Source organism: Camelus dromedarius, chromosome 8 (genome assembly GCF_036321535.1).
Source record: "Camelus dromedarius isolate mCamDro1 chromosome 8, mCamDro1.pat, whole genome shotgun sequence".
Classification (NCBI taxonomy): Eukaryota; Metazoa; Chordata; class Mammalia; order Artiodactyla; family Camelidae; genus Camelus; species Camelus dromedarius.
Genome location: NC_087443.1, coordinates 45,927,552 through 45,955,349, shown reverse-complemented (window position 1 = coordinate 45,955,349; position 27,798 = coordinate 45,927,552). Strand labels below are relative to the sequence as shown.

At 34.0% G+C, this 27,798-nt stretch overlaps 1 protein-coding gene across 1 annotated transcript in view; it reads right to left on the bottom strand.

The window, feature by feature from the left end:
• Positions 1-27,798, bottom strand: part of PCDH15 (protocadherin related 15) — a 1,333,392-nt gene that overhangs the window by 44,899 nt on the left and 1,260,695 nt on the right. Inside the window, exons 31-32 of the mRNA XM_064488173.1 lie at positions 11,227-11,442; positions 5,921-6,009 (exon numbers count right to left, since the gene is read on the bottom strand). Of these exons, the coding sequence (XP_064344243.1) occupies positions 5,921-6,009; positions 11,227-11,442 (305 nt within the window). The remainder of the gene's footprint in view (positions 1-5,920; positions 6,010-11,226; positions 11,443-27,798) is intronic.

Here is a 27,798-nt window from a genome sequence, read left to right as displayed (position 1 = left end):
CTTTCCCAATTAAAAGAACAAGAGAAATCCCCTGAAAGAAAGATCAACAAAATAGACATTGATAGGCTACTAGATCAAGATTTCAAAAAAGGAGTGATCAAATTGCTGAAGGAATTAAAAGAGATAGTGTTTAGAGATATAAAATATGTCAAAAATGAAATTGAAGCTATAAAGAAGAGCCAAGTAGAATGGGTAAACTCATTGACAGAGATGAGGAATGATCTAATGGCTGTGCAAAGCCGACTAGATAATGCAGAGGAACGAATTAGTGATCTAGAAGACAGGGCAATACAAAGCACCCATTCAGAAGAACTACAAGAGAAGCAAATAAAAAATAATGAAAATAGCATAAGGGACCTATGGGATAATATAAAGCGTCCCAATCTTCGCATAATAGGGGTCCCAGAAGGAGAAGAAAGATCAAAGGGGATTGAAAAGGTTTTTGAAGAAATCATGACTGAAAACTTCCCAAACTTAAAGAAGGAATCAGATATCCAAGTACAGGAAGCTCAGAGGGTCCCAAACAGGAAGAACCCAAATAGACCCACACCAAGACATATCATAGTCAAGATGGCCAGAGTCAAGGATAAAGAAATGATTCTAAAGTCAGCAAGAGAAAAGCAAAGAGTAAGTTACAAGGGAACCCCCATAAGGCTCTCAGCTGATTTCTCTACACAAACACTACAGGCCAGAAGGGAGTGGCAAGATATATTCAAAGCCCTGAATGAAAAAAAGATGCAGCCTAGGATCCTTTATCCAGCAAGGCTATCCTTGAGGATAGAAGGAGAAATAAAGAGTTTCACAGACAAAAAAAAGCTGCAGGAGTTTAGCAACACTAAACCCATGCTAAAAGAAATATTGAAAGGGCTATTCTAAATAGAAAAGCAGCAGGATGCTACAGAAATGAGAAACACACAACTGGAAAGGTGATAACTCATGAATTACAAATAAAGTAAACATGAAATTATAAAAGAAGACATACAAATCACTGAGAGTGGGAGAGGGAGGCAGGGAAATATAGAATATTTTTTTCTTTCTTTTTTAAATTTTTTTAACAGTAGGATGGGTTTGCGATCATGTTACTATCAGTTTAACAAAAACAGTTATAGTAATGGGTTGATAGATTTACAAAAAAGGGTAACCACAAGCCAAAAATTTACAAAGGAGTCACAAAAAGTAAATAAAATCCATGATAATACAAAGGAAAATTACCAAACCACAAAAGGAAGAAGAAAGGAACAAAGAGGATATACCAATTCAACTGCAAAGATAAGTTCAAAATGGCAATAAACACACATCTATCATTAATTACTGTAAATGTTAATGGACTAAATGCTCCAGTCAAAAGACACAGAGTGGCAGACTGGATAATAAAGCAAGAACCTTCAATATGCTGCATACAAGAGACCCACTTTAGGGAGAAGGACACATATAGATTGAGAGTGAAAGGATGGAAAAGGATATTCCATGCAAATGGAAAAGCCAAAAAAGCAGGTGTTGCAGTACTGATTTCAGACAAAATAGACTTTAAAACAAAGGCCATAAAGAAGGACATTTTATAATGATTAAAGGAGTGATACAAGATGAGGATATTACACTCGTTAATATATATGCACCCAATATAGGAGCACCTAAGTACATACAAGAATTACTAACAGAGATAAAGGGGGATATTGATGGGAATACAATCATAGTTGGAGATTTTAACACTGCATTAACATCACTAGACAGATCTTCCAGACAGAAAATAAACAAGGCAACAGAGAAATTAAATACTACAATAGAAAAACTAGATTTGGTGGATATTTTCAGAGCATTACACCCCCCAAAAATAGGATATACATTCTTTTCAAGTGCACATGGAACATTTTCCAGGATCGATCATGTACTTGGGCACAAAAGAAACCTCAACAATTTTAAGAAGATAGAAATTATCTCAAGCATCTTTACTGACCACAATGCCATGAAACTGGAAATCAACAACAGAGAAACAAAGGAGAAAAAAAGGAAAGCATGGAGATTAAACAATAGGTTATTGAAAAAACAATGGATCAATGAGGAAATCAAAGCTGAAATTAAAAAATACCTTGAGACAAATGATAACGAAAGCACAACCACTCAAAACCTATGGGACACAGCAAAGGCAGTGCTAAGAGGGAAGTTTATAGCGATTACAGGCCTTCCTCAAAAAAGAAGAACAATCTCAAATAAACAATTTAACCCACCACCTGAATGAATTAGAAAAAGAAGAACAAAAAGCCCCAAAAAGCAGCAGAAGGAAGGAAATAATAAAGATCAGAGGGGAATTAAATACAATAGAGATTAACAAGACCATAGAAAAAATCAACCAAACCAAAAGCTGGTTTTTTGAAAAAGTAAATAAAATCGACAAACCTCTGGCCAAACTCACAAAGAAGAAAAAAGAGAGAGCACAAATTAGCAAAATAAGAAAGGAAAATGGAGAAATTACAACAAACAAAATAGAAATACAGAATATCATATGAGAATATTATGAAAAACTATATGGAACCAAACTGGATAACCTAGAGGAGATGGACAAGTTTCTGGAAACATATTGTCCACCAAAACTGAATCAAGAAGAATCTGAACACTTGAACAATCTGATCACTAGAAAGGAAATAGAAATAGCAATTAAAAACCTCCCTACAAATAAAAGTCCAGGACCGGACGGCTTCACCGGGGAATTCTACCAAACATACAAAGAAGAACTCATACCAGTCCTTCTCAAACTCTTCCAGACGATTGAAAAGGAGGGAATACTCCCAAACTCATTCTATGAAGCCACCATCACCCTGATACCAAAACCAGACAAAGACACTACAAAAAAAGAGAGTTATAGGCCAATATCACTGATGAACATAGACGCCAAAATCCTCACCAAAATTTTAGCAAATAGAATCCAACAACACATAAAAAAGATTATACATCATGACCAAGTGGGGTTCATCCCAGGGACACAAGGCTGGTTCAACATACGCAAATCAATCAGTGTAATACATCACATTAACAAGAGAAAGGACAAAAACCACATGATCATCTCAATCGATGCAGAAAAAGCATTTGATAAAATTCAACACCCATTTATGATAAAAACTCTCGCCAAAGTGGGTATAGAGGGAACATATCTCAACATAATAAAAGCTATATATGACAAACCTACAGCCATCATAGTACTCAACGGTGAAAAACTCAAAAGCTTCCCACTAAAATCTGGGACAAGACAAGGATGCCCACTATCACCACTCCTATTCAACATAGTCCTAGAAGTCCTAGCCACAGCAGTCAGGCAAGAGAAAGAAATAAAAGGGATCCAAATTGGAAAAGAAGAGGTAAAAGTGTCATTATATGCTGATGACATGTTACTATATATAGAAAACCCTAAAAGGTCCACACAAAAGCTACTAGAGCTGATCGAAGAATTCAGCAAGGTAGCAGGTTACAAAATTAACGTTCAAAAATCAGTTGCATTTCTTTACACTAATGATAAATCAACAGAAGAAGAAAGTAAAGAAACAATCCCCTTTAAAATAGCACCCAATGTAATAAAATATCTGGGAATAAATCTAACCAAGGAGGTGAAAGAATTATACACAGAAAACTATAAACCATTGATGAAGGAATTGAAAGAAGACTTTAAAAAATGGAAAGATATTCCATGCTCTTGGATTGGAAGAATCAATATTGTTAAAATGGTCACACTGCCCAAGGCAATCTACAGATTTAATGCAATCCTTATCCAATTACCCAGGACATATTTCACAGAACTAGAACAAATCATAATAAAATTCATATGGAACCATCAAAGACCTAGAATTGCCAAAGCATTACTGAAGAGAAAGAAAGAGGCCGGAGGAATAACTCTCCCAGACTTCAGACAATACTATAGAGCTACAGTCATCAAGACAGCATGGTATTGGTACCAAAACAGACATATAGACCAATGGAACAGAATAGAGAGCCCAGAAATGAACCCACAAACTTTCGGTCAACTCATCTTTGACAAAGGAGGCAAGAATATACATTGGAATAAAGACAGTCTCTTCAGCAAATGGTGTTGGGAAAACTGGACAGCAGCATGTAGAACAATGAAGCTAGAACACTCCCTTACACCATATACAAAAATCAACTCAAAATGGATTAAAGACTTAAACATAAGACAAGATACAATAAACCTCCTAGAGGAAAACATAGGCAAAACATTATCTGACATTCATCTCAAAAATTTTCTCCTAGAAGAAATAAAAACAAGAATAAACAAATGGGACCTAATGAAACTTACAAGCTTCTGCACAGCAAAGGAAACCAGAAATAAAAGAAGAAGAAAACCTACGGAATGGGAGAAAATTTTTGCAAGTGAAACCGACAAAGGCTTGATCTCCAGAATATATAAGCAGCTCATATGATTCAATAAGAAAAAAATAAACAACCCAATCCAAAAATGGGCAGAAGACCTAAACAAGCAATTCTCCAAGGAAGACATACAAATGATCAAAAAGCACATGAAAAAATGCTCAATATCACTAATTATCAGAGAAATGCCAATCAAAACTACAATGAGGTATCACCTCACACCAGTCAGAATGGCCGTCATTCAAAAATCCACAAATGACAAATGCTGGAGAGGCTGTGGAGGAAGGGGAACCCTCCTACACTGCTGGTGGGAATGCAGTTTGGTGCAGCCACTATGGAAAACAGTGTGGAGATTCCTCAAAAGACTAGGAATAGACTTACCATATGACCCAGGAATCCCACTCCTGGGCTTGTATCCAGAAGGAAATCTACTTCAGGATGACACCTGCACCCCAATGTTCATAGCAGCACTATTTACAATAGCCAAAACATGGAAACAGCCTAAATGTCCATCAACAGGTGACTGGATAAAGAAGAGGTGGTATATTTATACAATGGAATACTACTCAGCCATAAAAACCGACAACATAATGCCATTTGCAGCAACATGGATGCTCCTGGAGAATGTCATTCTAAGTGAAGTAAGCCAGAAAGAGAAATAAAAATACCATATGAGATCGCTCATATGTGGAATCTAAAAAACAAAAACAAAAACAAACAAACAAACAAAAACAAAGCGTAAATACAGGACAGAAATAGACTCACAGACAGCGAATACAGACTTGTGGTTACCAGGGGGGTGGAGGGTGGGAAGGGATAGACTGGGATTTCAAAACTGTAGAATAGACTACACTGTATAGCACAGGGAAATATACACAAAATGTTATGATAACTCACAGAGAAAAAAATGTGACAATGAGTGTGTATATGTCCATGAATAACTGAAAAATTGTGCTGAACACTGGAATTTGACACAACATTGTAAAATGATTATAAATCAATAAAAAATGTTAAAAAAAATAAAAATAAATAAAAAGGCAGAGGGACATGACATATATTTTAGAATAATGAAAATATATGTTGCTTAAAATTAGTCATCTTGGTTTTTATAAGAATAAGCTTCATCAATCTAGACACATCACTTTGAGAAAAAAGCAGTCCCTGGACTAGCTGGACTGCTGAGATAATGAGCTATTTGAATAACCTAGGGCCACAAAATCAAGCTATATACTCAAATAATGAAGTTATATTTCATTACTTATATATTTCTTATATGCAGCATTTTGAGATTATGTTGACCCATCCATCAATGCATTCTGAATAATAAGATCGTCTCACATCTAATTTTCATTACTATTTGAAGGTACTCTAAGAATCTTCACATATTTCAGATGAAGCCACCTATTTCAGGAAGAGTAAGCTAAATTATTTTTAAGAAGGTGTTTTAAAATATTTTTTTAATCTGAACACCGTAATGTGTAAAATGAACTACTCTAATAAAAACTGTAACCATATGAAAATAAATATGTAAGTAAACAAAAATCATTACTCTGTAAGATCTTCTATCTTTTTTTCCACTAGAGTAGGGGGCACGTTAGAAACAATGACTTGCATATCCAGCTGATTGACCACAGAGACCTGAAAGTAGAGAAAACAATTCATTTGGCTTTTACTCATTAACATTTCTATAATCTATAATATACTATTTCCATAATTTATACAATAAAAATAACATTTTTTTTCCCTACTATGCATAAACACAGTGGTTTCCCATTTATAATTTTAACAATAAACAATATTTCTAGCTACACAATCTCTACTAGATGTTGGAATAGGCTGCAAATGACAGAGCAGTTGTTTACTATGAAGTTATAGAACCCTAAGTGACCCTAAGTGACTTGGACTGTTGTCGGTTTTGTGTTTGTTTCCTTGGTTTTTAAAAAGCATAAAAGAAAGTGCTTCTGTTTGTCTTTTAATTGGGTTATTTAAGAACATTCAGGAAAATAGAAAACCCAGCTTTTAGATTTTATAAATCCAGAGATATCATTTATTCATTGTGACTAAGAATCTTGGATATGAATAGTTAGAATAATTCATTCCATGAGACAACTATCTATAGAATTCATGTGTGTGTAGATAAAGAGATATATGCATACAACCTTACAGAGGGGGCTAAAATGAGCTAATTTAGAAGCTGTTTATGAATCCATAAACATCTTTCATGTAACGTTTACAGAGTTTCTTCTAGGTTCTTGTTTAGAGTAGGCTTCACCGTGAAATACATCTTGCAAATATTTAGAGGAGATAAGGAAACACGTTTTGGGAAAGAGCATCCTTGGCAGAACCAAGATCTCTAAAGTGAGAGCATTTCTGGCTACTTGAGGAACAGCAAATTGGCCCATATTACTGGGTCTGAAGGAGTTAGAGGGAGAAGAGTAGAAAATGAGACCAAATTACCAAGGGCCTCACAGTCTTCTCTAATGACTTCAGAATTTCTCTGAAGAAATGGTGTGATATGAGAAAGTGCTGAGCAGAGAGATAATAGGGTCGGAATTACATTTTAAGATACCACTCTGAACACTAAGCCAGACTTTAGCAGGGCAAGAGTGGGAGCATGTGAGCAAGTTAGTGAGTTTGTGCAATAATATAGGTGGATTATGATGGCTGTTCAACTGAGTTGTAATGGAAGTATAAAAACTATGCAGATGACACACATATGGAGCATACCTGTTATAGTACCTTTATATATACACAACATTATTTACCAAGGAAGTAAATCTGTTGTTTAACAGAGAAAGGAATCAAGAAAATTTTAGCCTGAGGAACTCAAAGATAAGTTGGTCATCAAGTGAAACTGGAAAGACTACAGGTGGAAGAGATGTGATGAGAAAGAGGAATTCAGTTTAGGAAACATTAAATAGTTTAAATTAAATAGCTTAAACATTAAATAGTTTAGGAAACATTAAATATTAAATCTTTAGTAGATATTCAAGTGTAATGGTTGCATGTAAACTTGGACCTAGGGATTTTTTGTTCAGGAATAGACTTTGGGTTGAAGATACAAATTTGAGATTTTTTAGTATATTTTAAAGTTGTGGAACTGAATGAGTTGACTGTCAGTGAGTGCAGACAGAAAAGAGAACGAATGTCTGAGCTCTAAGAAACATTGACTCAAAGGTCAGGAGGAGAAAAACAGAACAGCCAGAGAGGCTGAGAAGGAATGAACAGTGAGGTAAGAGACAAACAAGAGAGAATGGTGGCCTGAAAGCCCAGTAAAGGTACTAATTAATCAAGTGTTGCTGATGGTTCAAATAAGATGAAGACTGAAATTATCAGCACATAAGTGACATAATAAGTGAAAGCTGTTCATGATGTTGACATAAGCAGTTAAGGATGAGTGTTGGGAGAAGAATTCTGATTCAAGAGGGTTTGAGATCAGATGGTAAGAAATTAGAGTCAGCTCTAACAATGAATTCTTTGGGAAAGATGAGTATAGAAATGGAGTGGTAGTCGGAAGGAGATGTACGTTGAGAAGTTTTTTTATTATTATTTTCGAAGATAGGAAAAATAGCATAGTTATGGGAATAATCGAATAGAGAGGGGAGAGTGATACTAATAATGTGGAAGGGAAGTAGGAATGCTGGTGAGCAGAACTGGGTCTGTTGTACAAGCAGAAGTAATGGTTCCAGATAAAAGCACAGAGAATTCATCTAAACAAACAAGAAAAAAGGCAAAGAACATGGGTGAAAATACTGGCAGGCAGATGGATTTATTGGCAGGAGCTGTAGAAGTATTCTTCTGAATGTTTCAATTTTATCTTCCAGTAAAATATGATGCCAGTTAATTAGGCAACAGTGAGGATGAGATGTGGGAAGATACTGAGAGAGGAGTCTTTCTGGGAGAGAAGGAATGTGATTAGACCAGGAAATACAGTGTGGTTACTGGACAACATAAGAGCTCACTTGGGGCTTTCGTCATTAATTTAAAGTAAGACTACCTAAATAATTGTATATATTTTGGCAACTACTCAGCCTGGGTATAAGTCTGGAGAAAAGAGAAAATTGGAATTAACTAGAGTTATCATTGTTTTTCAAGTAAGTGTGACGTAGGGCAAGGAAGTTGAATTTTTATGTGACTGAGTGCTTATAATAATTGATGATGCACTATAAAACTGGAAGCAAGGAAGAAAAAACATGAAGGGTAGAGGGAGATGATAATATAGTAGGCTAAATAGGAAAGAGATTGAAGGCCATAAAAGAGCCCTGGAGTTAGCTGAACCCATTCCGTACAATGGTCAAAGAGTGGGAGGTCTGAAATGGAGGTTACAGAGGAGTTGAGGAAGTGGTAATGGCAAAAATGACTCCAGTTTTAAGTGGCTGCGTTAGGATGGAGGGTAAAGCCATTGCAGGAATTCATTCAGGAATTGTGACTTCAGGACATTGGGAGAATCATCTCTGCATATAATGAAATTGCCAAAACTCAAGACAGGAGTAATGTTGGAGAAAGTAATAGTAACTCAGGAGCTGAATTCATTGAGATATGTTGGACATTGACCCAAGTTTTGGAAGATCACAGCAATAAAGTGAGGCAGTGACAGGTGATGAGAATCAAGGCTGATTCTTAGGAAGGAGAGAGGGTCTGGAAGCAGCAAGGTTGTACACTAAGGACCCTACTCTGCCAGTGGGTAATGTGAAGACTGTGACAAATGAAGGAAAAAAAAAAAAAAGCCAGAAACGAAAAGGCAGCAGTAGAAGTAGCATCCTCAGGGGAAAACCAGATTTTCATTAAGAAAGAAGGTTTTATCTAAATTAAAAATCGTATCTTCACTCATATTAAACATTTTTCAATGATTTCCCATTACATTTAGGAGAAAGTTCCAGTATTTTTAATATGGCCTACGCCTTTTATATGGACCACCTACTTCCATCTCCAGCCCTGTCTCTCCTTCACTTTCCCTCCCTCGCTCTTCCAAGCTGAGTAAAGTTCTGTAAGTTATTCAGAACTGTCATGATTTCCCTTCCTTCTTGGTTCTGGCACATGTTTCCTCTGCATAAGTCTTTTTTTTTTTAATTTTTAAATTTTTTTCTTTTTTGGTGGGGTGATAAGGTTTATTTATTAATTTTTTTAATGGAGGTACTGTGGATTGAACCCAGGACCTCATGCATGCTGGGCATGCACTCTATCACTGAGCTATACTCTACCCCACTGCATAAGTCTTATTTCTCTCCATATCTCCCTTCTCTTAATGAAACGATTTCAGAATTTATCACAATTAGCATTTTCCTAGGAAGATTTCCTTGTATATATATTTTGATTTATAAATATATCACATTATGATTACTTTGAATTGAATCTTTCCTTCTAAGTTTATTTTGTATAATTTTAAAGGTATCCTTCTATTTTCCACACAACAGTTTGTAGAATCCAAATAAGAAACCCATAATGGGAGGGTATAACTCAAGTGGTAGAGCACATGCTTACCATGCATGAGGTCCTGAGTTCAATGCCCAGTATCTCCTCTAAAAATAAATAAACCTAAATACCTCTTCCCTACCACCAAAATAAAATGATTAAATAATACAATAACATTAAAAAATAAAATGCTTTTAAAAAAGAAACCCATAAACTTCACATCGTTTATGTACATATTACACATATAATCTAATAATTATATTTTTTATGTTATTATACTGTTTTAATCATAGTGTAGTGACCTTATTGTTTAGTCCTGAATCACGACAATGTGCCTATCTTATATAATATTAAGATAAATGATAACGTTATTTTATATAAGGCTTACAGATCTTAATTTGATCAAAAATCTATGTCAACCTTAACATCTTCTATGTCAAAAGCTTTTTGACTTAGATTTGCCTTTATTCATTCTATGGCAGCTTTACTGTTATAAACAAGAATGTTCCAGCCTTCATATCCATCACAATCAGCTACACCAATACCTAAGAAGAAAAATATTTGGTCATTGATATCTGTATATATTTGAAGATTAATCTTATCCCAATAACTAAATGAGAACAGTGAAAATGGAAGATTTAATAAGGTGTAAACAACAAAACAAAAATTATACTTGATTCTGTCTTTATGTGATACATGTTTCCAATATTAACAATACTTATAACTTTTACTAGCTTCATCAGAGGAAAGTCCATAATCCACACTTCCAAAGTTGGAAGCAATTCTACACAAGAGATGCTTTGGCACTGAATGTTTTTAAACAACATCAATATCAGACTGCCCTTGGGAATAACCTACCACTGAGCTTGTGTACAGCCTAAGAAAAAGGCGGACTAGAAATTGATATTGTTGACTGAAGCCAAAAACAGCTTAGTCAAGGATCATCAATGTCATCAATGGGGATTTTGGTAAAACAAGGAAATCACATCTCCTGGAACATAAATTTGCTCCAAAACATTTCCTTTTGTTTCCTTAATTATAAAAGGCCTAAAAGTAATTTAAACAGTAATAAAAATTTCATACACTTTAATTTCTCCAGCACAACTCTGTGAAACATTTTAAAATTCTAAGTGGCTCTAGCCAACTTCACATAAAAAAATGAGATCTGTAGACCAAACAAATCCAATGCTGTAGACATTGCTGTCACATTATGATAAAAGCATTACAATGCATTTCCTAAATGTCAGAAAAACAAACGACTATCAAGCTATATATTTTTTTAAATTTCTCAACTGTAAGTATTAACAACCTGGATGAAAATTCATCCCATTTATGTTTTAGAAAACCTATTTCATACAAATGGAGAAGTTCTATGAGCTGAAATCAATGACCCCTAGCTAGTACTGCATGTAACCCCCCTCATTTGAAGTTTTATCTACTTACAAGTACGTCTGCTTTGCCACTTAGTCCCTTTCCATAGTCGTCAGTTGCGATGACTTGAAACTTGAAATAGGATCTCCTCATGTTGTGGAAGAGCATGGCTGTTTTGATCAGCCCTGTGTATGTTTCCACTACAAATCCTTCTTTGCCCTCTTTAATTGGTGGAATTATAAGTCTGTACGCCATGGCACTGTAGTTGCCAGTATCTTTATCAGTAGCCTAGGAGGAAAAACACACAGGTTACTTTTAAAAAGCAGGAAACAATAATCTTCATTAAGAGGCTTATTTCCATTTGTAAGACTGATGTCTCTTGTGCAATAACAACAAAATAAAGCCCTCCTAAAGTTGTATTTTCCAGGTATCATTATGTAGATTTATGGGCTTTGTGTCCACAGGTTGAATGATTGTTACTAGAATGATAATAACTGCTGAACTGTGACTACAAAAGACAGACACGAACAGAGTCTAGTTGATGAACCAAGTGTTTTGACTGGCATGTTAGATGGATTCAGCTCTGGACTGTGATCCATATTGGTTTAAGGATAGGACTGGGTGTTTACCTCACCGTTGTCTTGTGTAATAAGCCTAGCCTGTGATTTTTTTTTTTTTTTTGGTCTAACCTACTTCCTAAGGGGGAAAAAATAAAATAATGAACTAAAATATCTCAAATGACAACAGGATACAGTTTAGAGCTTTTAAACAATAAATTTAGAGATGAATAAAGATAATTCTAACAAATATGCTTCCAGAAAGATGAAAAATTAAGAGTAAAATAATTCTCAAAATGAACAAGAAATAAAATGTCATGAAAGAAGAGTTTGTTGAGATAAAAAAGCAGTCATTTCCACAAAGGCTTTAGATATTTGAATCAGCAGACACAAAGCAAAAGGGTCATGTTCAATATGTTTCAGTAAATAATAGAGATCTTAAAATGTAACTAAAAATGAGAATGGTTGAACATGAATAAAAAGTATCTTCTAGAAATTAAAAAATAATAATAATTGAAATTAAAAGCTCAGCGATGAAGTAGTTAGCAGATTAGCCATAGGGGACAAGAGTATCAGTGAACTGAGTGATAGAGCAGAAGTCAGGTCTGATGCATTTGGTGTGGCTAAGAACCAGTGTGCAAGAAAATCATTTGCCTAGAATGTTATTAGTGAACTTAAGTATGAATAGTGCAAAACAGCCATGTGTTTTTTTTAAATAAACAAACTATTAGGATATAACCTACCTTGTTTCCTTAAAAATCGGAAAAAAACCCAGAAATACTCTATAAAAAAAATTATGAATCTAGTGCATGACTATTTAAACAGTAGTAAGAGGACATCTAACGAGTTTGGCTAAACTAATGCCTAAAAATTAAAACTGTTTTATCATGAAAACTGTAAGTGAATCAAATTTACTGAAGAATTAATGTCACTTTCCTTATTCCATCAGCTTCTTTATAATAAAAAATTTATACTGGGTTCCTGACACAGCCATTAGTATCTGGAAGAGGCGACCCTGGAAGATTGATGCCCTGACTTTTGTGAGTTCCTCTTAGAGAGCAAAATCAGGAAGTTTATGTCTAGTGCTGTTTTTTAAAAATGAAAGTCAGAAATGAATATTATAATTATACTTGCTATAATTATTTTTTAAATGAAAGCTAAGACACAGGAAAACCACTTACCCATTTCTAACACCTCATCTGGAAATTTTAATGCACACAGGTGCCCAACATTAAGAGAAAATCACCAAATAATTGCCTCTATCATATAGGAGAGTAGGTGAGCCCATTCCATTAATTTTCTCACAGCCTGAAAAACTGTTCCCCTCTGTTGCCTAAATGAATACTATGGATGCAGAATAATTAGCAACGTCCAAAGAACTTCCAAAGCCCATTAAAGTCCAATAATGCTAACTTTAGCTTCTCAATTAGACCCCGTTTTAACATTGAACAGCACTGAAGGCTCACTCTCCCTGAAATAGAGTGAAAGTATTTTAGTATGCCGGGGTAAAAATACTCAAATCTCACATTACCACTTATTAATGTCAGTATATCAAGCTGAATTTGCAAGGAGCAAAAGCAGCAGCAGCAACAACAACAACAACAACAACAACAACAACAACAACAACAAAAACAGTTTTGGCTTCTTAAACTACTTGAACTTGGCTTCTGTACTTTTAGAAACTACAAAGAAACTTTCATTTTAGAGTCCTTAAAGATGACATATCCAACATACAATAAAATACAAATAAGGAAAAAGTCTGATAGGTGTGTCTATTTATAAGGCTATCTAAGGCTGCAAAAACAAAAAAAAAGGGGAAAGAAACATTTTAAACATTTTTGAATAAGAAGGCTTAGTGTTTGATTTTTTCATAAGAACATCAAAAAACAAAAAAGGACCACAGTCCAATAGAAATAGAAATCATTCTAATTTCAATACATCCATTTATCATTTACTTAACTGTAGTAAAGTAAAAGTCTAATATAATTCGGAGATATTCTACTGAGTAAAACATAACTTGATGTATAAACAATAATTTAATAATGTTTTATAAGGACATGCAACCCAGAATTACAGAATTTTCAGGTTTTATTATTTTATAATAGAATTTGTCCAAGTTTACTCTTAAAGAGTGGTGTGAAATATCATGCAGTCATAGCTATTTGAAAAATTAAAGAAACTGAACTGAAAAAACAGCAAAATATTCATTTTACTATTTTTTAAAGTTATACACTGAAACATGCTGTATTACAGAAGGCATGAGAGTTCAAAATAAGCAAGTCTTGCATTTATGCGATAATTGAAGAAATTTGTAGTTTAGTTTCCATTTCCTTGTAAAACATTTTGGAAAATAAGTATTACCTCAAAAATAATTTGTTCTTTTCCTCATCATTGCTAATACAACATGACCATATATTCCTCAATGATGCTTTGAAATGAACTCTGAAACCATTTGTTCTAACTTTTCATTCATGTGGAAAAGAAAGAAAAACTAACAAAAGAAAACATACAATCTCAGCTCTTTGAGAGAGGAAGCTAAAGTTTTTAAAGTTGATTTTGAATCATAAATTGTTACGGATTTCTACTGAAAGCCTACTTATTATTAAAATGTTTAAGACATTTGTACTATTGCAAGAATTCTGTGGTTGCAAATTCTAAATCTTTCAGTATTCAAAGGAAATTAAATGACATACTCATGATTTCTAACTTTCTGGTTCTTCCTTAAATTACATTACATTCAACCAATCTGAATCAAATTCAGTTTCTTCTCAGCTGCTACCCTTTCATCCCTGTTTCAACTACCATACTCGTTCCTCTTTCTGTCTTCTCTTTGCCTAGTAAGGGCATCACTACCTATGAATTGAACTGAGCTAAAAATCTCAGTAGCTTCTTCAACTGTTTCATCTCACTCCTTGCCTCTATACTCCTAGTCCATCAGCAAGCACTCTGTGCTCTCCTCTGCAATATTGCTCACTTCAGTGACTTTCTCTCAAGCTGATGTTGCCCAATTTCAGGCTCTCCTGTCTCATTTTTTAATTGAGCAATAGCTTAAAAATGACTGATAGCTCCCCAAAGATGAACATCAAGACAAATCTATGGAGTATTCTTTATCTGATCCCAGTTTAACATTCCAATTCCTTGTCTTACATTTGCTCCATTTATAATTCTCCAACACCAACCACATCATCTACTGTTTTTTCTAAACAATCTTTCACAACTGTTCTCTCACGATTCCAATCTTTGCATGTGCATTTCTTCTATCTTACAATGTCTCCTGTCTGCTAGAGCACGTGATGCTCACTCCTGGACTAGACTTACGGCACATGCACATCCAGATACTCTGAATATGTATATAATACTGAACAAGATGCTAAAATGCCACCTTTAATGACTGCTTTTGTGTCCTGACTCCCCTGGGGAGTGCTGCTTACACCTGCATGTTTCCAGTAGCACATTTTATTTATTTTTTACCACAGCATTTACACTGGCATATTATAATATTTATGTGTCTTCATTACTCATAAAATTTGTTTCTGTTTATGCTTTTTATTCTAGTATCATGTCCAGTAAGTGGTCAAATAAATTTTGGTTTAAATGTCAATAGAATACCAGAGATCTATCTTTAGAAGTGACAGATGTGAGCTCGGGTCTGCCACTTACTAGCTACATGATCTTGGGCAAGTAACTCTCCAGGGCTTAAAAATGTAAAATGTAAAATGAGGAAAATAGAACATGCTGAATGGAGTGGCTGTGAATATTCACCGAAGTATAAAATGTAGTGCCTGGAACAAAGTAAGCAATCAAGATTAGTTATTGTTGCTACTATACTATTGCCATCTTTTCCATAAATACTTTGTAGCTATCCAGTTTATCTCTTCTGTTTCTTATTACGTACTGTACACTGAAAAACAGTTATTACCTTTTACCTTTTGTATGGGGCTCTATATTCACTTGGAGCAGGACTATTTTTAATTCATCTTTGTATCTCATAATCCTCAGTGGCCAGTGCCTGCATGTAGTATGTAGTTAGAAAAATGTTTGTTGTAAGATTCAGTCTGCCACTGAGAAAGTATATACTTTGATGTCTTTATAATGAATGCCACATTTTTTACTGATAAGAAAACAAAAATATCTAAATAGGATATTTTTGTTTTTATGTTACTATTATGTAAGATACTTACCAGAGATTAAACTTATCACTTTAGAAATGGTTTATCAAGAAACTGAAGAAATATTTAAGAATGCAAATCAAATAGCTATTATATATATTATATAATGAAGACTGCACAGTTGATAAATAACATATTTTCTAGAATTATGTGATCATGGATGTAACCCATGGGCCCAAAGCTTCTAATAGAGAAGATAATTTTTATTTTGGTATATTTAACTGTACAGGTTATTTGAACTGGGGATAAACTGATTTATTATTTAGGAACACAAGATTTTTGAAGTAAATTTGATCATATATTTATTTTTAATTTTAATTATTCTTAATTTTCTCATCTTTTACATTTTTGTCACTTGGTTTCCAGATTGACTAGCAAAATATATTTCAAGAATTAAAAGTTAAATTTAAAATAGAATATATAACTTTTTTGTTTAATCCCCTTGAACATACATACTTTAAACTTATTTTTGTTCCCATCATTAGATTATTTAATGTTCTTCATTTATATGAATTTCGACCACCTTGCTCCATTAAAAAAAAATTGAGTATCTTTTCATTTAAACATCCTCACATATATTTTTACAATTTTAAAGCAGAGTTAATGTTAAAAGATAAATAATGGCATCTTTCATTAATGCAAGAAGGTTTAGAAAATGAATAATACATAAGAAGCCTACTTCCCTTCAATTACTAAGTTTAATAGAAAGTCAGGGGAAACAAATAGCCAAGCATTTGAAAATTAAATCTCAATGTTGAAGTCTATGCATTCTATCTGACAATGCTTTATTGTCTATCTAGCAAGAAATTAATAAGCAAAAACCAACAGCTTTACTACAAAAAGGAAAACCTTTATAGTCACTTTATAGGAAAAGAGTGTGTCAAGGGAAAATAGAATTCAATTTATAAACCTTTTACCTTGGAAAATAAATTGTGAACTTTCAAAAATAGATTGAATATAAAGTGCTACAATGAAACTAATGGTTACTAAAAGAAAAGCCTTTTGTATTGTTAAAGTGACACTAAATGTAAGGAAGGCTGTACTTACCACTCGGAATGGTGTTATTTACACATAGGACAATAAAATCTGTCTCCTTGAATATATATAAATGGAAGCATTTTAATATAAACAACACATTCAACAAAGCAGTTGCTCTCTGCAATGCTCTTCATTTAAATTGGTGGTGTTATGGAACTCACTTTCTCTCTCCGTTTCTCTCTGTCCCTCTCTCTCCGTCTCTCTACACGTATATATATATACACACACACACACAAGTAAACATACACATATACAGGCACATATATATGTGTGTATATATATATATACTTTTCTACTTTGAAACATAATGTATTTTATGTCTTTATGCACCATCTAACAGGTTTGCTAGGAAGAAACAGCTGCAAAACTAAACTAAAATTCCTGTAAAATAGTCTTTTGTTGGATAAAATTCTTAAGTGAATTGGCTCCAAAATGATACACTATAAAGCAGAGTGGCCAATATTATAATTTCATCTTGAGATAATACAGTAAAATGTTAGTATTTCCAATTGCTGCTTTTTGGAATATTTTTCTTCTTTGAGCACCATGGATACGACTGCAATAATTTATGAATCTATTTTTACAAAATTATTAAAATGTCTTTGTTTTCTTCCTTATTTTCCTTTTTAGAAATCCCTAAATCATTTCCATCTAATTATTCTTGCTCTGTGTTATTTGGAAAGATAAAAAATAACAAATGGCCAATAGTCTCTTATAACATGTCTAATACATAAAATATTTGATTACTTCTTGCTTACTAGAGAACCACTAGGAAATGCAAATTAACAAAGGAATATTAAAAAAACTCTATAATTGTATCAATTTATAGCCATTATTAATATCTTTAAATATGCCCTTTTATATTTACAATGTACATACACACTTTCTGTAACCAATATTATACTATCTTTATTGCTTTATAACCTAGTATTCATTAATTATCTATTAAGAATTCTGTTTATTTCAAACTAAAGAGAGTATATTTCTATTTCAAATAAAACACAATATTAAGAGTAGGATAAAAGTTTATAATAATCAAATAAAATTATTTAAAAATAGAAATAAAATCTATAGATTATTGTAACACCACCCCACAGAACATCAGAATTAAAGCTTGAAAGATAGTTACTAGATGATATTTATATTTAATAAAATTGCTAAGTTTTTTGGTTGTGTGTTCATTTTGTTCTGGCTAAAAATGGCATTGGCCAACCTCTGTTTAACCTAATTGCCTTTGGCCAACCTGCTCCAATCTAAGTAGTTCTTCAGCCAATGAAGAATTGGCATTGACAATAATTAAATACAGGTTGAGTGTCAGCATTACAGAAGAATGAATAGAAGATTATATTTAAGGAAGATCTGGGAAAATACAAGAGATTATCTGAAGGTGTAACTGGTGTCCTGCACTGAGCTAAGCATTTGATGAATAGAATATCATTTAATTTTCTTAACTCTGGTAGGTAGAAAGAACAAAAGCCATTCTGTAGACACCATTCCTGAACCTTAGAGGACTTGATAAATGACCCAAATCACACAGTTGGTGAGCAGAACCTGTCATCTTTGACTCTAAGGCCCATGCAGGACTTGCCAATAGACTTATTGTACCTAGAGGACTCTGTGGTGGCTAAAGATAATGCCCAGGCTCCTTGCTTCAGAGAGAGATGACACCTGTACTAAATTGATAGATTGCATCAAAAATGGCCCTTTAATATTTCTCATTTTAAGTCCTATGCAGATACTATCAAGGTCCAGTGAGAATTAAATTAAGACTAGTAGCTTCATCCCTATGCCTCTCTTTCAGGACAAAGCAGAACACAGACACTGGTGAGAAAGAGTTGTTTATGCCTTATACTGGTGGCACTTCTCCGTTAAATGACCTGTTAATATTTCAGTTGCATTTGGTGCTCATCAGGCCCTTATAAATGTAGGTGCAATTACACATTTTCATGTGTTCTTTTCCTTTTCTCATTAGTTATCCCTAAATTTCATGATGATTATTAACATAACATAACGTTAATATGCTCAGGAGATGCGAGAAAAGATTATGTGTCTTGCTGTGACTCATTAAAGTCAGAGAAAGGACTGTTTCATTTTTCTACTTTTGAACTGATACTTCATTTTATATTCTTGAAAGATAAATTTTCTGCTGTTTAGAACTTTCTATTAATACTTTGTCTTTGATAAATGGTATTTTTGACCCTATCTATCAAGGGAGGAGGTTAAGCGATGTCTTTAACATTCTTTAATTGCTGGCCTTTTGTAGTCTCTGGAATTATTTTTTTTAATATGTCTTTAGGACCTTCTTTTTGAAAAGCCTATTTAAGATATTTTACAGATTTCTTGATTATGTTCCTATTTTATTTAAGAGAACTTCCAAGGGTTTTTTTTTTTTCACTTCTTAGACATATGCTCATTATCAGAAGATAACTTCATCAAGTGTTATGGTTTGCTATAGTATAAGGCCCACCAAATCTCAATATGCCTTTTTAAAAAATATCCTTTTTAAAACTGTTCTGTGCATAAGTTGATACTGGTACTGCCCAAAGCCTGAAATTTCTCTTAGCTTTGCTGTTAGGGTTTGTCTTCAGAACCTCACACCTGTATATATGTATAGATTTTTTTTTCCCTTAAATTTGCTCTGGCTTCCTGAAAGGGAGATATCATGCCATCATTAATTATTAACAAATAAAATATATGCAAAAATATATGCAGTGTCAAGATAATACTACTCATTTAAAACATATAAATGTATTTCATAAATATCAATCTGACCATTGCTGATATAAAAGAACTGACCACCTCATTTAAATATGCAAGTTAAAAACATTATATTGATTACTTCTCTATGGGATAATATTATAATGAACATAGTAAACTAAAGTGTATTTCAAAGAGAGCATTTACCTAGTCATTACATAATGGAGGAAATTGTTCTTATATTAACTTTCAGCTTCTATAATTATTCCTTATTCAACCATTAAGATAAGAAGAAAATTAGTATTCTATACTGATGCTAAAGGGGAGTCCCAGAAAGAGAGTCCCACTGTGTGGCTTCAAGAGTGATGATAAAATACTGACGCATTCAACAGAATTGTGTTTCTAATAACTTATATGCACTGTGCATACTGAATTAAGAATATCTGGAGTATGAGATTACCATTATTTTATAGGGAAAAAGAACTACTCAGATAAAATAACTAATAATGACTGTGAACATTTATTGAGAGATTTCCAGGAGCCAGGCACTGTGTCCAATGTTTTATATGTATTTTTTCACTTATATCCACAAGAAATTCACTAGATAGTATTGTCATCGTTTGTTGAGCTGAAGCTTACAGAAATTAAGAAATCTGTCCAATGTTACACAGCAAAGTAGTATGCATTTTTAAAGGATAAAAATCTAGGTTTGCTGGCTTCATTATGCACCTGAAAAAGATAGAAATTTAAATATTAAAATTTTATTTTTATGACCTTTATGCTTTGTATTTATTAACCTGATCTTTGATGATCTTGGGATTTAGTGTTTGATTAAACTTTAATCAATATCGACTTAAATGAAAAGTTCCCTAGTTCCCTGAGTAATTCTCACCAGGACAGAAGGAGCAGAGGAATTCCGAATCTATTCATTTTCTGCTACAGGTGTGCCTCCCACTCCCCACCTTTTTTGCACCTTTGGTCTCAGTCTCATTCCACACTCTAATGTTAGCTCTAACCCAGAATAGTAAGCCCACAAAAAGCCCCTCCTTCAAAAGTGATTGTCTCAGTATCACCTGGCCTTCCCCTAGTCAGAGTTACCTAACCCTGCAGTGAGTGGCTCTGAGCTCACCCCCAGGCTTTCTAGGTCTGGAAGGCACACCTTGCTTTTCCTGTGAAGCATTTCCCCTGCTGAGTGCCTAAATCCTTCTTCCACCTGGTTCTTCTAAGACTTCACTCTGTTCCCTTTCACTTACTCTTCCTACTCAGCTAGAATTCCTGGTCAGTGCCTTAGATCATAACACAGCAGCCAGGACTTTGCCTGTGCTCATGTGTCTTCAAGGATTTAGCAGACTCTATCTGACTTGTGGATATGATGACACAATTTTCAGGTCCAAATCTCATCTCTCTGGCTCTCAATTCTGAATTCTGAAACCAGGAACCACGTAATCTCATGCACTTGTTCATACCAATTTGCATTCCCTAAACCAACTTCATCTTCCAGATCCAAACTAGCATCCTTGATTACCAGCACCTTTGGTCACTGCCACCGATAACATAGTGTTGCATCTTCCCACAACATGCTTTCCAGCTAGAAACCATAAGAAGACTATGTGGCATTGTTTCACTAAGACTTAAATATACATACTTCCTTAATATTAACGACACAGAGGACTAACAGTAAAAATATGGACCCCCTCCCCCTTGGTCAGAATTATTTTTGTTATATCTTCCAAGAAAAACAGCTTGAAATTACCAGAAAATTGAATAACCTTCTTTTTGTTTTTATGAATTCAGAACTTTTAAAGCATTAACATTTTTACTTGTATTTTCCAAATTATATCTCTATCTGTAACCAGCATCTAGATCAAGAAACAGAGCATTATCAGTCTCCCCACAAGAATAACTATTCTTACTAGATATCCTTTTCCTGTTTTTGAACTTTAAACAGTCTTAAGGAATTTTGTATTTTTTGGTCTGAATTCATTTACTCACATATATGAACGTATATACAGTTGCTGGACATTGAGGTTGTTTTCAGCTTTTTGGTATTGCACTGGATTTTTTGTACCTATCTTTTATGAGTATATGCATGCATTTCTGTTGGATAAAAACTTAGGAGTAGAAACTGAATCAGGGGATATAAACATACTCACACTTAGTAGATGATGTCAAAGTATTTTTCAAAATGTTGTACTAATTTATATCCTATCAGTAATATCTGGGAACTTTAGCTGTTTGGGAATTTGGTTTTGTCTGTCTTTTTTTATTTTAGCTATCCTGATGAGTATTTGGTGATTTCTTGTGGTTACTTTTGTTATTCCTTAATTGTTAGTTAAGTTTAAAGTCTCTTTGTATATTCTTTGCCAGTTTTTGTGTCTTTATGCAGTGTCTATTCCAGTCTTATCCCTAGCTTTTCATCTTGGGCTTTTCGTTTTGCTTTGTCTTCACTCATCAATTGGTTAAAGTTCTTTATATACTCTGGATTGGAAATCTTTGACATTGGCTGTAGCATAGCTCAGAGTCTATTGGCTTCAGGTGGTAATAAAGTCCTTCAAACTACTATGAAATTCGTTGACTTTGTCTTTTCATGGATTACTGGGATCATAAGAGGTCATGACTATCTAGGAAAAAAAAAAATCCTGGGAACAAATAAAATGAGGCACTATAAAAAAAGAGATGTAAGTTTACAAAACCTAGTGTAGCTACCACATAAAGTTTCAGGATCTACCTGATGAGAATCTCTTAAGAGTTTTATTATTCTGATTCATTAGAATGTACTTTTTGTCAATCCAGACATATCTGTGCCTGTCTTTGAAAAATAAATGTTTTAAAGTCTCTTTGTAATTCCCAGATACACAGTGGCTTATGAACTAACCAATGTCAATTATAGTCTCCTTAGGTAGACAGTCTTACTCCAGGCCTGCTGGTTTTCATTAATGTAAATTAATTCAAACTACAAGGGAGAGTCATTCATTCCTTATATGACTTATTTGGAACTATATTTTCTTCATAATTCATTTTAAGGAAATTTAGTACTTTTCTCTTCTTATTGGTAGCATGAATAGGCAATTCAAAATTAAAATGTATTTAGAGAAGTACGAATAAAAAACTCTTAAGAAGCTCCTTTTTTATTATTTTTGCGTAGATTGGTGTTACAGGTTTCCTGTGTCGGGTCAGTATGATGCAAAGTAAATGGAGGCTTAAGAAATTACAGGAGTGCTTCAGACAAAAGTAATTCTTATTTGCTTGAATTATCATTGGAATTGTATCTGCAATACACTCCTCAGTTTCAGAAGGATTCTGATTTTTTTTAAAACTGGGTGGTAATATTCCTGTCAAGTGGTGGAATATATATGGTCCTTGAAACCTAATATAGGAATGCATACATAATCACCACTGCCCCACAACATACAAAATCTCCTACAAGAAAGTGCAGGCTTGACTCAAAAGATAATATTCCACATCTATACCTTGGATTGTTAGACATTTAATTACCTAAAAGAGATGCAGGCATTTAAATACATTTCTAATCTCACTAGAGTGTGATCGTACTTTGAAATATATGAGCCATCAACGAATTTAGGAAAGGCAAAACAATTTGGCTATTCTCCAAATAAACTACTTTTTCTCTTCATGTACATGCCTGATGAGTTAGAATCTATAAAAAGTCCTCAAACTCACTACTTTTAGGGAAATTTCCAGTTATGAAAACCACTTTTTGTCTACTTTTAAGGGCCCAAACTTTCCTCATTCTTCAGACATTTACAGCCTTGAAAAAAAACAGTCTCATTCCTATGGTAAGCAGCAAAAATTAAGGCAATTCTTAAGTTACATTGAAACCAACAAGTGTAAACTGAGTTACTACTATGTAAGTGAGATGATTTCAGATCTCTCTTTTGGACAATAAAAAGACTGATTTTTGCAGACAAGGTGAAGAGAAAGGGGTTAAAACTCACATATGTGGAATTATTATATATGAACACTCCGTTTGTGGCTACAAAAATAGATGTGATCTTGTCCATTTATACTAATAGCAACACAACTATAATTTTGTACTTGTTCAGACCAAAAAGTATAACTGTCGTGCAACAGAAACTTGTGACGGTATTTCATCTCTCTCAACTTGTACCAGGGAAAATGCAGGCTTAAAATGCATAGACTCTTAGAAACAGAGTAGTTAGTAATCATCCGTTTACGTATGCCCCACAGAATTCCAAAATAGACACGAAGTCATTTCTAAAAATACATAATATATAATTATATAAAAATAGGTAAAGAGAAAGATGACAAAGAATAAAAGTGGAATACCTCAAGGAAACCAGAGAGAAAGTTAGCATGCCACATGTGTAATGCTTTTATCTTCTAAAATTGCAAAAAACGAATCAAATATTTGACACTGAGACTCCAGCAGATAAACCAAAAAGAAAACATTATTAACTGCAACATAATCTGTGAGTACAAAACAAAAATAACACCAGTTATTAGGAAAAAACAATTTTCTTGATATCTGGTTTCTCTGGAGGGGTTAAATCAATGGAAAACTGTGATAGATGTATAATATCCATAAAGATACCACCAAATGTAAGCTCCTAATTTTGACAAGAAGGGAAATTCCCAGAGAAATGATAGGTGATGTCACTCAGTGCTGGAATCAGGACTGAGAAAGTTTAATTTAAAGTGCATTTTATCTGAAATCGATATTTCATTCAAGTATTTCATGGAAAGTCTTGGTTCAACATGTTAAAAGGTAAAGCTATACGTAAAAATTAATAAAATTTCAAACACCAATTTAAGATGTTAATCACAATATATCTATAATATTATTAAGTTTGTGAGGAAGCATGATGCCTGCTTAGATGAAATTTGAATTCTAGTAGAGAAAGCAGACACATAGATAACGGTATGTGTTTACATGCTAAACTATATATACAGTAATTCAGTTACAGGGTCATAGCCACGAAGGCAATAAACCCTCAGGCACCTATGTGCATTCACTTTGTTCAAGGTACAAACCACAGGAGGTTAGGTGGCATGCCAATCATAAAGGAAACCAAGGGTTAGTAAGATCTCCTAAGAAATCACTCTCTTGAAACAGTAAGTATTTATACAAAGCTGGGTTTCCCATAGTTGGCAAAAGGGGATCAGAGTTTCTATTTTAGGGGGCCTTAATTCAGACTAGTACTTGTTTACATCTCTATTATACAGAGCAACTAGGTAGACAATTGTCATAAAGTAATTCACTAGCTTCAAGTGACATGCAACATAAAAACTGTGAGACACAAATGGTGCTTCGGATGTCAGAATTAAATAAATCAGACTATTTGACCTTTAAAGTGTAGTTCTCAAATGTAACAATTCTTTCAGGGCACTTGGCTTTTTTTCCCCTATGCCACTGTTTTCCTAACGTAAATAACATACTAGCCATCAGGAGTGGGTAAAGACATTAAAGGGCACCTTTAACACAATATCTGCTTTAAGAGAAGACAACTATGGTCCAGAGTGATGAAGTGTGATTTCCATAGAGAGTTAACAGCAGAGCCAGAACTGAATCCAAGTGATTTGCCTCCAGCCCTGTGCTCTTCCACTAGGAGGTGGAGAGCACTGTCACTGGGGCAGAGTGCCTGGCTAGGCACCCTGGCTTCACGATGGACGAGCGATACTCATCGGGCAGGTTACATAGCGCTTCTGGGACTCAGTGTTCTCATCTGTAAGTTGAGAATAATAGTGGTAGCTACCTCACAGGGTTTCTGTGGGGAATGAATAGGTTAACTAATTCCTGACAGGTGTCTAGAGTACCTAGCAGAGTGAAAAACACGAAGTAAGGGTTTGCTACTAGTACCATTTTGACATGATCTAGGTGTGAGTCTGACCTCGTAGAAGATTCTGGGGAAACACTCAGTCCTCAAGGAATTGCTGGGATTGTTTTCCATCAGACCCACATGGGTAGACAGAGAGCCAGGGACCAGGATCCCTCAGAGGAACTCCACTCTGTCTAGAAGTAAATTATGTGGCTCTCTGCATTGTTAACCTTGCATATTTCTATACTTTTTGCCGCTAAGGAGATTTGCATCCTTTAACCATGGCTGTGACTTTTTTCCTCTCAACAGCACCATTCTGCTAAATTCTCTTGCCACCATTTCATGCTTAGTTAGACAATGTAATAAAGAACGAGAGATTTAAGAGAAAGAATGTTCCCTTTCTTGATGCTTTTTCAAAATATTACTTCCTTTTAATTCATAAATTTCTTGAATCTGGCTTCTCTAATAACTCAAACATGCAATGTTCACTGCCTTTTTGACTTTCAGTAGACACCGAGTCAACATCTTAATTCAATTTTTCTGACACCAGGTGTTTCATATCTGCAACTTGTAGAAAGAGGGATTAATCCTCATTACATTAATTTCTGGAAAATATGTTCATATTTCAGTTATTTTAAAATTAATCTTGATCATATTTAGCCTGTCTCTCCATTTGTATTAAATTAGGCTATTGGTTGCAGTAAAAAAGGCATGCAATAAACTAGAAAAATTAGCTAATAAATTGAAAAGTGTTTCTAAAACCGATCTGACTTGTTACCTTAACACAGGGGATTATAATTTACAGAGGCCATCTCAATTTGAAACGTAATTAGTTGCCTTGTTAATTATTTTCTATTTTTCATAGAAATCTAATATTTTTTGTAGAAATCTAGTATGTTCTAATATTAGTAGAAGTCTAATATATGTTATTTTTTGCCAACATTCTACTTCTGCCAAGATTCTAATCCTCACTTCCCATGGGAAGCAACATAATTTTGAGAGTTTAAGAAAAGGCCTAGGAGGGGAGGATATAGCTCAAGTGGCTGAGAGCATGATTAGCATGCATGACGTCCTGGGTTCAATCCCCAGTACCTCCCCTTTAGAGAAAGAAATAAACCTAATTATGCCTCCCCAAAAAGAAAAGGACTTGAACTAAGGTAAACTTAATTTTGAATTCTGACTTCATTAGTTATTGTCTGAGTAATACTTGGAAAGTTATTGAATCTTACTAATCTTTAATTTTTCCAACAATAAAATAAGGAATATTTGTACCTACCTTATAGGTAGGTGCATTTATTTGTTTGTTTCATTTGTTTGCTTATTGATTTATTTAGACAAATTCTGTAGGCTGAAATAAAGGGGTTTTCACAGTTCTTGGAAGAGTTATAAAGACAAATAAATGGCAACAATTGCTATTAACAAGAGATATTCATTGATTAGTATTTCCCAATGGCCCAGAGAGACAAAAAATGTTCATATTCAAAGGTCCAGCTTAATCTTTCTTACCTCACACAAAAAATCTTGAGTAATATGACAACTATTCATGACTTTTCAACCTTGTTTTCATTGAATAAATAGTTGCTATTTTAAAATTCTTTTTATATTCTGGATCCTGTTTGAGTTTTTTTTAAATGCATGCTGCAAATAGTTTTTAGATAATTGCTTTTCTTTCACTGATTTTTAGTATCTCTGTCATTGCAGTCTTGTTATTCTGATATAACAAAATTTATCATTCATTTTTCATTAGCATAGGACATTTCAGTTAGTGATATTCAACTAATGGCCTGCCCCCAAAGAAGGGTGGATCAGAATGTGTGTGGGGGGGTTTCAACATACAAAAAACTGTAGATTCTGATGTGTACTCCTTGCAGGCTGAGTAGGGGTGGTAATAAGGGTGGTGTAGCCCCACAAGGAGCATCTACAGAACTGTTGCAAAGAGTACTGATGATCACTGATATGTGTTGGAGAATCAAATGTTTTAAAAAAAAAAAACCCCAATAGTTTACAATCAAGGAAAAATAAATAGACTAACATAAGTCTTTATTACTGAATCTAAATATGAAATTCACATTCAAATCAACGTAAGAGGAATGGATACCCCTGAAGGTTAATAGCTTTGAAAAGAAAGGTTTTCATATTCTATCAATATTACTGATGCCCCTCACTTCAACTCTGGGATTTTTTTTTACTGTGATAAAATATACATCACATAAAATTTGCCATTTTATACATTTTTTAAAGTGTAAAACTCAGTTACATTAAGTACATTCATGTTGTTCTGCAACCATCTCCACCATTCATGTCCAGAACTTTTTCATCTTCCCAAATTGAAACTCTATAGCCATTAAACAATAACTCTCTAATTCCCCTTGCCATAGTCCCTGG